This window comes from Ambystoma mexicanum, chromosome 2q (genome assembly GCF_040938575.1).
Source record: "Ambystoma mexicanum isolate Mex_15411 chromosome 2q, UKY_AmexF1_1, whole genome shotgun sequence".
NCBI lineage: Eukaryota > Metazoa > Chordata > Amphibia > Caudata > Ambystomatidae > Ambystoma > Ambystoma mexicanum.
In genome coordinates, this window is record NC_090924.1 from 946743614 (window position 1) to 946755655 (window position 12042).

The 12042-nt window shown below is 45.5% G+C and overlaps 1 protein-coding gene across 1 annotated transcript in view; it reads right to left on the bottom strand.

Moving 5' to 3' along the window:
• The window catches only part of DNAH11 (dynein axonemal heavy chain 11), a 4227155-nt gene that overhangs the window by 2174677 nt on the left and 2040436 nt on the right, over positions 1-12042 (bottom strand). Inside the window, exons 31-32 of the mRNA XM_069648254.1 lie at positions 11538-11669; positions 1507-1667 (exon numbers count right to left, since the gene is read on the bottom strand). Coding sequence (XP_069504355.1) covers positions 1507-1667; positions 11538-11669 — 293 coding nt within the window. The remainder of the gene's footprint in view (positions 1-1506; positions 1668-11537; positions 11670-12042) is intronic.

Sequence of the window (12042 nt, forward strand, 5' to 3'; positions counted from 1 at the left end):
GCTCCATGCCAGTTTGGTTCTATGGGACTTTCTGTCACCTTTTTCCGTTTGTATACATAATGCATCTTGCTTTCCTTGTAGAGAGGTGCACCAAGCCTTGTTCCTTAGAGGACTGTTTTTTTATTGTCTGGTTGCCTGGAGGTCTTTCCTTACAAAAGTATTGCATGGCCACACCAGAAGGAGGTTCTGAGCTGCTCATCGGGAACTAGACTAAACTCTCTGTGCACCAACATTCTCAAATGCTATGCTCAATCACACTATGGGTTGAATTTGTAATTCGAATTGCATGCAGGAGACTACCAATGCTTGCTCTTGCATGTTGCTGATCCCTTACGTGCAATTCTCAACACAAAGCAGAGTATAATTAGGAAGAGTAAATTAAGGTGAAATCGCTTTCACTCTTCACTGACTCTCTGCGTTGGGATACATAGAACGCTACCTGCCAATTATGCTTTGCAGGCAGCGTTTTTTTAATATTGGATTCCAATGCAATATTCTTGGTCTTTAACAGGTGCTAAGCCAGGACTCATTCCACTGAATCTCATGCAGACATACAACTAAGTGCTTTCCCAAGTTGGAGGAGGAAAGCAATGCAGAGATTCAAATACTGCTTTGCTACCCTCCAATGCCTTCTAACCTCTTTCTTTCAGATATGCCAGAGTGCAAAGTCACCAGGCAACATAGTGCAGTAGGAAACCCACATCCACAACATAACATTGATTCTGAATGAACCACTTTTGTATTACATTTCTTTGCTCCTTTGAAATTTCTATTGAGGCATCAGTTGGCACCAAACCTGCAATATACAAATAAAGATTGATAAAGGCCCAATGCTAATAGCCTTACCGCAACTCAGTCTGGCGCTGTTAGCGCTGGATCACAAGTTACGCGAGGGCGGTATGTGCCCATTCCCATTGGGTCCATTGAGCCCAATGGGGTTGTGGGGTGCTAAAACCACTAGCGGTACCAGCAGAAAGAAAAAATATGGCCTTAAAGCCATCTCATTCACCTCCAGCTCAGAAATGGAGGTGAATGCGCCGGAACACAGGATTGGGAGGATCGGTAAATGCGGCAGTAATAGCGTTACCGCCGCATTTTACTGCTTTGATCTACCCCCAGTGTCAGCTGTTATCTTTTTATTCCTGTGGCACCAAAAATCCACTGAAAATCCTATGTTTCACCCTGTTCCATGCTGCTCTTAGAGAGCACAAAATAAGAAATCAAACCTTGCTTCCAAGAGGGAAACTCATTAGTCTCTATGTTACCAGTTTTTCTGTGAAGATGGTGGGGGTGGGGACGACTGCTTGGTGATATTCATTTGTTTACACAGTAAATATATTTCTTTAATTCGGGTCAATGTACAACTGGGGCACACTTCCACAACACTCATGTAGATTGAAGTGATGGGGGGGGGGGTTGACGTGCATTTAGCTGTCCAATGAGGTGTATGAAGGCTCACTTTTAGACTAGTTTAAAGTTAATCGTGATTACAAGGCTCAAGCCTACCTGTCAGTCAGAGGGGTGATCACGAGACGAGAGGTGTTTCCGAGATATTCATATGAGTACTGGAACTGGGCATCACAGATGTTGGCAAAACAGTGTCTTGCAGAGTCATCAAATCGATGGCGCAGCTGTGACAACCAGGGGAAGGCCTGGGAACTAGTTACCTAAATATATGATAAAAGAGTTTAGAAAACAGTTTTAGTTAAGTTTGTAATTTTATAATACCAAACACGTGAAATATATCAGATTTCAACTAAAATATGTCACTAGAGCATAACACTGATTAAAGTGTGTTTATTTTGCCTTTTTTTCACCACCTTTGTATGAGCACGTTGTCGCCTCTTCGATACCCACCGTTACGCATCTTCCTTATCCCAGGATTCCATTTTCCTTATTCTCGAAGCACACAATGAACAGCGACTGCACATGCTAGCGGGTTAGTGTGTTGCTTTGCTTCCACCATTGCTCCATGGCCGAGCAGTTGGGTGAATCTACGATATGCTGACATGCCGGAAGTTGTGTTACTAAAAGGTTATGCTCTAGGAGTTTCACTAGGCAGCAAAGGGGCAGAACTGAGATGGGGATACCAGGAACACCATTCACAGATCTGGCACTCAACCTTGCTTCATTGTTGTGTCTATGCTAAATGTATGTATTTAATTATTTATGTATTTATTGTTTGCTTGTTAGGCGCTTATACAGTAAGAAAATACTGTTTCAAAGTGTCCACAGTAAAGGGAGGGAGCAAAGGTGGGAAAAACATTAAAAGAACAGGGGGAAACGGTAGAAGGGATGAACCTACTATGTCTTGTGAGTATTCAGAATGTGCAAGCGCAGCAAGGAAGAGGGAAGAGAGGGTAAGTGCTGGGGAGTCTGAGCTCATGGGTGAGCCACAGATGAAGTGCTGGGGATGTTGAGTGCTACACAGACTGGAGCTGCCGGAGGTGCAAGTGCGAACCTCCAGGGCAGTGGGTGTGCCGATGCAAGGTCTCTGGGTAGACAAGAGCTAGGCAGAATTGGTGTGGGAGGTCAGGGATCCAAGGATGCATAATGGCCCAGGACACTGATCACAGCAACTATGGGATTAGCAGAGGAGAGAAAAAGGGAAGGAGGAGGAAAAGAGGAAAGTCTTAAGGAGCTCCCGGATTTTGAGAAGATCCTGCTCAATGCACAGAGGGAGGGGAAGGCAATTCCATAGGATGGAGCCCACTGAAGAAAGTGAACAACCACCTACTCTGTTTAGCAAACCGCTTTACACACAGAGAGTTGGTGCCAGAGTAACGTAAAGGTCTAGAGGGAGTGTATTCAGTGAGATAAAGATGACAATATTGTGGTCCCTGGACCCAGACAGCCTTGTGGATGATGCAGAGGGATTTTAATTTAAGCCACTGAAGACATTTTAGTGCAGGAGAGATGCAGTCCCTGGGCTTATGGCCAAAGATAAGTCTTGCTGCCCTGTTCTGGATTAGCTGGAGGGGTCACAGGGTGGATGATGGTAAATTCAGGAGGAGGCTATTGCAGTAGTGAAGCCTAGAGAGTAACAGGGCTTGGGTCGTGTGCACATTATAATTATAATTGTTAATTTATAATGCATTTAATAGCAAAAAGTGTTTTTTAAGCACAAGATCAGGATTTGAACCTGTGTTGATCAGCGTTGTCCCAGACAAATGTGTTGCCCCTGAGCTATCCTTCCTCCCCCCATGCACCGTAAAAATGAGTTACTGAAACGAATGCATGTGTTTAATGGGATATACACAATGCCATAACCTACAAAGGGCTGGTGTGGGTTTGTCATCAATTTGTAATCAAAAGAAAAGATGGGGCACTGAATGATGTAGTACATGATAGGCAGTTTGATCTGGTCTCTGTGCCTACAAACTAGTATCATACCTGCCATCAAACATGCATGGGCTTCACCGTGGATTTCTAAGTTAGGCCACAATATACTACATTGAGGTTAATTAAGCCTTGCACCCCGAGGACAAGAGTCTGAGACACATTGTGCGTAAATGACAGTACAGATTTCTCCAACAGATTATGTACAGTTTAAATGATGCCCTCTTAATAAAAGTGACAAGCTGGAGCTCGAAGCACTAGTTACAGTCAAGTTGGAGTCTATGATTTTAGCCTCACTCATGGAGATAAGGGTGTTTCCAATCTGGCAGGTCAGAGTTTAAGTCTGAGGCAGGCACAGGTGGAGCTAATCAGTAGGGTTTTGCAAATTTGACAAGTTAGGCAACAACTATTTTTCCCTTGTGTTAGGCAGAAACCTGTGCAGTTCCCTTAGGGAACACTGCAAAAGATTTAAGACTACAGGTGTTGGCAGTAAACCCACTTGGTAGCAGTCTGTACCACCCAGATTTACCTGGTAGCTGTGACTGAGCAGTCAGACTTCCCTCAAGAATTGTTAGACAGTATGCAAAGTATACACAATAGGTACCCAGATACAATAATACAAGCAAACACTGACCAGAGCTTTGGTATCAAAGTATATAATTATTTATTTAAAAACACACGGTTTGAAACACTCCAGCACTCTTGTTGTAAAATATTCTAAACACAATTACTATTGTAATATATTCACCCCTTTTCCCTTATCAGATAAGTCACAGTAAACACCACTTATTTTCATACAGAGGTGAGCGCTTAAATAGATGCCACTCCAATAAGTTTGTGAGAAAGGGAGGGAAAAAGACAGAATATGGAAAGGTACACCACTCTAAGGTTCAGGAACACTGTTAGCAAGGCAGAAGAGCAAAAGTCACTGGTGAGCCAAAGTCCAGAGGCTGGGCCCACTCTTAGAGAGAGCAGAGCACAAATGCGCCCAAGATCACACAGTCTTGCAGAGGGTTAAAAAAGAGTTTAGAGGGGTTTAGGAAAGTTTAGCCAGGGTGTCCCAGGCTAACCCAGGTTCGAAAGCCGGGGGCTAAATCTACCCCGTACAGTCGGTAGCAAGGGAAGCCAGGCGGGACACGGTACCTTAAGTGGGAAGGATCCTCCAGCGGTGGCAGTTGTTCCTGGTAGTGGGTGCAAGTTACGTCGTCGTCCAGGGGAAGAGAAGATCTCGACTTGGAGGAAAGATGAAGGTCGTTGCACTACCAGGGAAGAAACCAGCCGTGGAGTTTTACGGTTAAAGGTGGTACCTTTGTTTCACGGTCGTGGTAAAACGTGGTATCCCGGTTGCCGGGGTGCTTGGCACAGGCAAGGCGGCCACGAGGTACATCTTGAAGGCAAAAAACGGTGAAACTGGTTATCCCCACCAGTCAAAGGAAGAAGACTCTACGGCGGGAGATCTCCTCTGTCGTTGGGAAAAGTGGTGAGACGGTCCAGCAGGGCTCCACCGGTGGTGGTGTCGTGGCAGGTCGGCTCAGCTTCTCCCTCGTCGGATTCTTAGGTCCTGTGGCGACTTCTGAAGTTCCAGTCCCCAAAGCCCTGCTTTTATGCAGAAAACCCCCATTCACTCAGCTTAGCTGTCACTCAAACATGATAAGTGGTGAGCCGGCCGGCTCACCAATTGGGCCAATCAGGACGGAGTGCGACTTGAGTTGCCTAGGAAACTCAGTCCAGGGTGCCTAAATCCCCCTCCACCCCTCCTAAGTACCCCAGACAGAGAGGCACCACTTTGGAGGGTTTCTGTGGAGAAGCCCGCCAAAAAGTGTAACAAAGGGCTCGACTTGGGTTGGAGTCACAGAAGAGAACACAAACGCCATTTTAGAATCAAGTTTTGGCAAAAAATACCAACCGGAGAATTGATTTTAATTAAATAAACCGGCGGTATGTTCGAGGCTACCGTAAATAATTAAATAAAGATAGTTGCCTAAAACAATGGGAAATCCCATAAGAAAATATTCGCGGTTGAATATAAAAAGTAGTATCCACTGCCACCAGCCAAAACTCGATCAGGGGGGACGGAGACGTGCCCCCTCGACTAACAGACCCTGGGGCAATCGAATTGCCCCAGCCAGTACGTCCACAATATGATGGTTTGTACTGGTTCTGTTCAGAATTTAAGACTAGTAAAGTCAAGGGTGACTTTACATGCCCTGGGAGACAGTAGTCAGTCCCAGGGTATGGAGTCTATACTGGGGGGTCACTATGACACCCCTGTGTCACTGCACTGAGGGTGTTGTGTAACACACATCACAAAAGCACATGAAGCCCTATGGAGTAAAAGACCCCATAGCCCATTAAACACATCTAGATTCAAAGAAACACCCTCAAATCATGCTCAAGAGTGAGGGTAAAAGAGTCTCACTCTTGGCAGGAGAAAAAAATGAACCCCAAAAATCCAGCAAAGCTGCTGGGGGACTCACTAGGTTAGGAAATTCAGCCTAAACAGAGAATTCTCCCTAACACTCGCCCCCCCAGACTAAGGGACAGGAGGATTTAATCCACTCCTGGATGAACCTCATACCTCTAGTCGATGACATACATCCTAGAGAGTCCATCAGCATTTTGATGGTGACACCTTGACCTATGTTCTAGGGCCCAAGCAAAGGTTTTCCTTTGTAAGCTATATGACCTACAAACCCTTTGAGGAACATCAGTCTTTTTAAAGTTATAGGGGATCTGGTTGACCAGTCCCTCAGAAGTTGTTACAACTTCTGAACCTGTGTTAGGCTTTTTCAAGGGGTCCTTATAAAGGATTCCCTTAGATCTAGAGGGGCCTCCAAGGTTCCTCACCACCTCTCTTGTGGGAGCAGGTTGGGTCTTAGGCCTCTTGGTTGGAGGGGTTGGGGTTAGGCAATGTGCCTGTTTCCCCTTCCTCTTAGATCTAACCTTACCTACTTTAGGAGTTTCCCCCCTAATATTAGGATTTGAGTTGGGGTCTTCAGTAGAAGGTCCAACAGTCTGAAGGTTTTTGGCCTTAGACTTTTCTTTCCTGGTTTACCACCAGCATTGAGAATGACCAGTTCTCTCAGGCCTAGGTAAGGGTCCAGTAGGTCTATCCTCCTCTTCCTCAGAAGCAGGGGGAGTCACAGACTCTGAAACTGGGGGAACAATGATGGAGCTTGGTTGGGGCTCCCATTTCCCTAATGTACTAGCCTGAAATGTGCCTGTGTTAGAGGTCAACTTACTAACACCAGGGCTTGTAGTGGGGGTCTCAGTAGAGGTTCCCACAGGCTTAGAGTGGTCCCTTAAGGTGGCCTCTCTAGCCAGTTTGGTTAGGTTCTGGGTCTCCATTTTGGGAGGCCTAGGGGTATGGGACACTACTCCTAGAGTTCTCAGGTCATTTCCCAACAGGACCTTCCCAGGCACCTCAGTCTGAACACTGACAGGGATCCTCACTGTCATGTTGTTACACTGAATGAGGGCTGGTAGAATAGGAACCATTTGGACAGGGCCTCCAGGCATCTTAGTGGGACCTTTGGGTGCTTTTGCTACATCCTCAGGTTGAAAGAAGCTTTCATCCACTACTGTTCTGCTGGCCCCAGTGTCTCTCCTGGCAGCAGTATCCTGGCCATTGACAAGAACACTGTCCACATAATACACTTTAGAGTTAACAGTTAGGAAGTTATACACAACCCTATTATGGGAACTAACCAGACCCATAGGCTCTAAGTTTACAGTTGCTTGAAGACCATAGGGTTCTTCATCAAAGAGTTCAAAGTGGGCACTAGCCATCTGTACTTCATCCTCAGGAGTGAAGGCTAAGGAGGCTGTGCTGATCCCTGCAGGTTTACCCTTGCACCTGGGATCCCCTTTGATATGGTCAGTAGCCTTACAGATATAGCATTGTCCAAATGCTCTCTGAAAGGGTGGCTTGTTCTGACCTCCTTCTGGTTGTTGACCAGAAGGTACACTAGCCTGATTCGGTTTACCCTGGGGCTTACCCTGGTTATTTTGTTGTTTGTGGCCCTCTTTGGTATGGAAGGTATTAGAATTCTCTGGATTCACTTTAGGTGGCTGCTTTCCCTCATCCTTTTTCTGAGTGACCCCTGAATCCTTGTGAGTGTCCCTGTTGGCAACCTACAAGTCAGCAGCCTTAGCTAGTTTTCTGGAATCTAATTCCTTTGAATCAGCCAAGTGCTGTCTGAGCAGAGGAGAGCAGGCATCATAAATTGACTCCAACATAAAAAGATTTTCCATACCTTCATAAGTGTTCACCTTGTAACCCTTAATCCATCCCTCTAAGTTTTTCAAACATTCACTCACCCAGGTAGCCCAAGGGGTACCATCATTCTTTTTGAGGGTCCTAAACCTCTTAAGATACTGGGAAGGGGTCTTCCCAAATCTAGCTATCAGAGCTAGTTTCACACATTCATACTCTTTCCTATCCTCCTCCCCCAACTCCATTACCACATCAGTTGCAACAGGGGGAAGCCTAGAGAACAACCAGGTGAGTAGGTCATTTCCTGTGATATTCTGGAGCCCATGATTATATTCAAACAGAGACAACCAATCCAACACATCCAATTTAGGCTCATACATACCAACCAATTCTTTAGGCATCCGGGGTCTTTTAGGACTGGAACCTCTAGAGGAGCCAGAGAGAGAATCATTTTCGACAGATAATTTCTTCATTTCTAGCTCATGCTTGAGCTCCATTTCCCTTAGCCTTAATTCTTGATTCATTTCCTGATGTCTCTGTTCAGCCTGAGTATTCCGTCTCTTGAACTCTAGTTCAAGTTACATTTTCTCTAATTCAAGATATTGAGGACTAAATGTGGGACTTGGCAAAGGCCCAGTAGGTACAGCAGGTAGAGCAGACAGAGGCCTAGGGGGGACAGTCACAGCAGCCTCACCCTCCTCTTCTGACTCTTCCTCAAGATTATCAACATTTTGATCAATATCAATTTCTATACTGTTATCTACATTTTCTGTCATGGTAGGTTCCTCTGAACCATCATCCAGACTTTGGTTAGCTAACAACCTTTCTATTAATTCCATTTTCTTGCCTTTAGTCAGGAGGTTCATATGCTTACATAGTACTCGTAAAACAATCAGCAGTCTTTGTAGCAAGGGACTCTTGACTATAAGTTTCCATAGTTGACATGTTAGAAAGATTACTTTTTCAGTGCTAAGCTTTGTGGTTAGTTGTACTAAGGTATCCTAAAGCACTCTAAAGTGTATACTCAATACAAATCCCACCGCTGTCACCAGTGTTAGGCAGAAACCTGTGCAGTTCCCTTAGGGAACACTGCAAAAGATTTAAGACTACAGGTGTTGGCAGTAAACCCACTTGGTAGCAGGCTGTACCACCCAGATTTACCTGGTAGCTGTGGCTGAGCAGTCAGACTTCCCTCAAGAAGAGTTAGACAGTATGCAAAGTATATACAATAGGTACCCAGATACAATAATACAAGCAAACACTGACCAGAGCTTTGGTATCAAAGTATATAATTATTTATTTAAAAACACACGGTTTCAAACACTCCAGCACTCTTGTTGTAAAATATTCTAAACACAGTTACTATTGTAATATATACACCCCTTTTCCCTTATCAGATAAGTCACAGTAAACACCACTTATTTTCATACAGAGGTGAGCGCTTAACTAGATGGCACTCCAATAAGTTTGTGAGAAAGGGAGGGAAAAAGACAGAATATGGAAAGGTACACCACTCTAAGGTTCAGGAACACTGTTAGCAAGGCAGAAGAGCAAAAGTCACTGGTGAGCCAAAGTCCAGAGGCTGGGCCCACTCTTAGAGAGAGCAGAGCACAAATGCGCCCAAGATCACACAGTAACACTAGGCTTTGAAAGTCTTGCAGAGGGTTCAAAAAGAGTTTAGAGAGGCTTAGGAAAGTTTAGCCCGGGTGTCCCAGGCTAACCCAGGTTCGAAAGCCGGGGGCTAAATCTACCCTGTACAGTCGGTAGCAAGGGAAGCCAGGCGGGACACGGTACCTTAAGTGGGAAGGATCCTCCAGCGGTGGCAGTTGTTCCTGGTAGTGGGTGCAAGTTGCGTTGTCGTCCAGGGGAAGAGAAGATCTCGACTTGGAGGAAAGATGAAGGTCGTTGCACTACCAGGGAAGAAACCAGCCGTGGAGTTTTCCGGTTAAAGGTGGTACCTTTGTTTCGCGGTCGTGGTAAAACGTGGTATCCCGGTTGCCGGGGTGCTTGGCACAGGCAAGGCGGCCACGAGGTACGTTGGGAAGGCGAAAAGACGGTGAAACTGGTTATCCCCACCAGTCATAGGAAGAAGACTCTCCGGCGGGAGATCTCCTCTGTCGTTGGGAAAAGTGGTGAGACGGTCCAGCAGGGCTCCACCGGTGGTGGTGTCGTGGCAGGTCGGCTCAGCTTCTCCCTCGTCGGATTCTTAGGTCCTGTGGCGACTTCTGAAGTTCCAGTCCCCAAAGCCCTGCTTTTATGCAGAAAACCCCCATTCACTCAGCCTAGCTGTCACTCAAACATGCTAAGTGGTGAGCCGGCCGGCTCACCACTTGGGCCAATCAGGATGGAGTGCAACTTGAGTTGCCTAGGCAACTCAGTCCAGGGTGCCTAAATCCCCCTCCACTCCTCCTAAGTACCCCAGACAGAGTGGCACCACTTTGGAGGGCTTCTGTGGAGAAGCCCGCCAAAAAAGTGGAACAAAGGGCTCGACTTGTGTTGGAGTCACAGAAGAGAACACAAACTCCATTTTAGAATCAAATTTTGGCAAAAAATACCAACCGGAGAATTAATTTTAATTAAATAAACCGGCGGTATGTTCGAGGCTACCGTAAATAATTAAATAAAGATGGTAGCCTAAAACAATGGGAAATCCCATAGGAAAATATTCGCTGTTGAATATAAAAAGTAGTATCCACTGCCACCAGCCAAAACTCAATCAATGGGACAGAGACGTGCCCCCTCGACTAACAGACCCTGGGGCAATCGAATTGCCCCAGCCAGTACGTCCACAATATGATGGTTTGTACTGGTTCTGTTCAGAATTTAAGACTAGTAAAGTCAATGGTGACTTTACATGCCCTGGGAGACAGTAGTCAGTCCCAGGGTATGGAGTCTATACTGGGGGGTCACTATGACACCCCTGTGTCACTGCAATGAGGGTGTTGTGTAACACACATCACAAAAACACATGAAGCCCTATGGAGTAAAAGACCCCATAGCCCATTAAACACATCTAGATTCAAAGAAACACCCCCAAATCATGCCCAAGAGTGAGGGTAAAAGAGTCTCACTCTTGGCAGGAGAAAAAAATAAACCCCAAAAATCCAGCAAAGCTGCTGGGGGACTCACTAGGTTAGGAAATTCAGCCTAAACAGAGAATTCTCCCTAACACCTTGTATCGCTCTAAATAGAGCAAAGGCATGCACTGTTCCTGCCACGAAAACCCAGTGTATGCAGAATGGTATTTCATGATTTGCACATACAATTTTGAGAATCATCGTTTATTATTTGACATGAATTTAGCAGCTTCTGGAAATCACACGCTGTTCGATCCCTAATTGTGACAAAAGAACAACAAAGACAGCCATTTGGTAAATATTCCACTCGTAGTGCAGCTACTGCCAGGCCGTTATACAAGTATCTCAGGGTATTACCAAATATATGGGTTGTGATGCAGACTGAGCTGCACAAAATTCAATGCCAGGGCTGCCAGATGGAATACACCTGCCTCCTACTTCCTTTGGTTTGGCCCTAGCAATACGTCATTTACATGCCCAGAAGTGTTATGTCCTAGGGGAGGAGCACTAAGGGGTAATGATAGGCCTGCGTTGACAGATGGTATAGACACCATGCAGCCTCCCAATTGACCCCAAACCTACCTCTGAAATTGGCAAGAGCACTGTTGCAGCTAAGGGTTGGCAGTGGACAGGCAGAGTCGAGGCTTGGTGGCGGCGTGTATAGAGTGTGCAGAATGTTCTTTCCTGAAGTGCAACTTTCAATGTGATATTACATTTTTCCAACCCAAAATATGTTTCCATTGAACAATGCCAAACCTTGTCAGTAGAATACTTAAATAAGTATTTGAAAAATGGCCCTGATTGTTTAAAACAGCAGTGCAGTCAAATGTGGTAAAACAGGCTACGTAAAACAGCATAACATCATAACTATGCCATCCATTAATGGTCGAGCTCTACAAAGGCACCTTTTGGGCAACCAGCTTCGCCACCACATCTCTAGCATGGACATCAATGGTGCAAATGGTCATGATTTTCTGGCGGTCGCCTGGTGTCAGCTCTCCCAACAACATGGTAATAAGAGCATTCAGCTGAGTGATCTGAAAAGAAAAACACCACCATATTAACAAGCATTGCTTCAACATTGAGCTAAGAGTTCGCCATATTGAGAATACTGATGAAAAGGTCAATATAATTCATAAATGGGGTCTTAGGAGGAATGGCTGTTCTGTTGCTTCACTTTGCCTGATGGCAATTTGCCCATGAAGCCATTAGCAAACCACATCCCCAAAAGTGTGGGCACATAGGGAGGCAGGAGAGGGTATAAGGATAAGAGGTATGTTCTCGAAGCAGTGAGTGCAAAATAGAGATAGAGATGAGGGAGAGTGAAATATCATACGAGTATTTTTTTGGTCTGGTACAAGAGAAGTTGAGGATAATAGTTTCTTTTCTGAAGGAGTGGGGCTCCAGTAG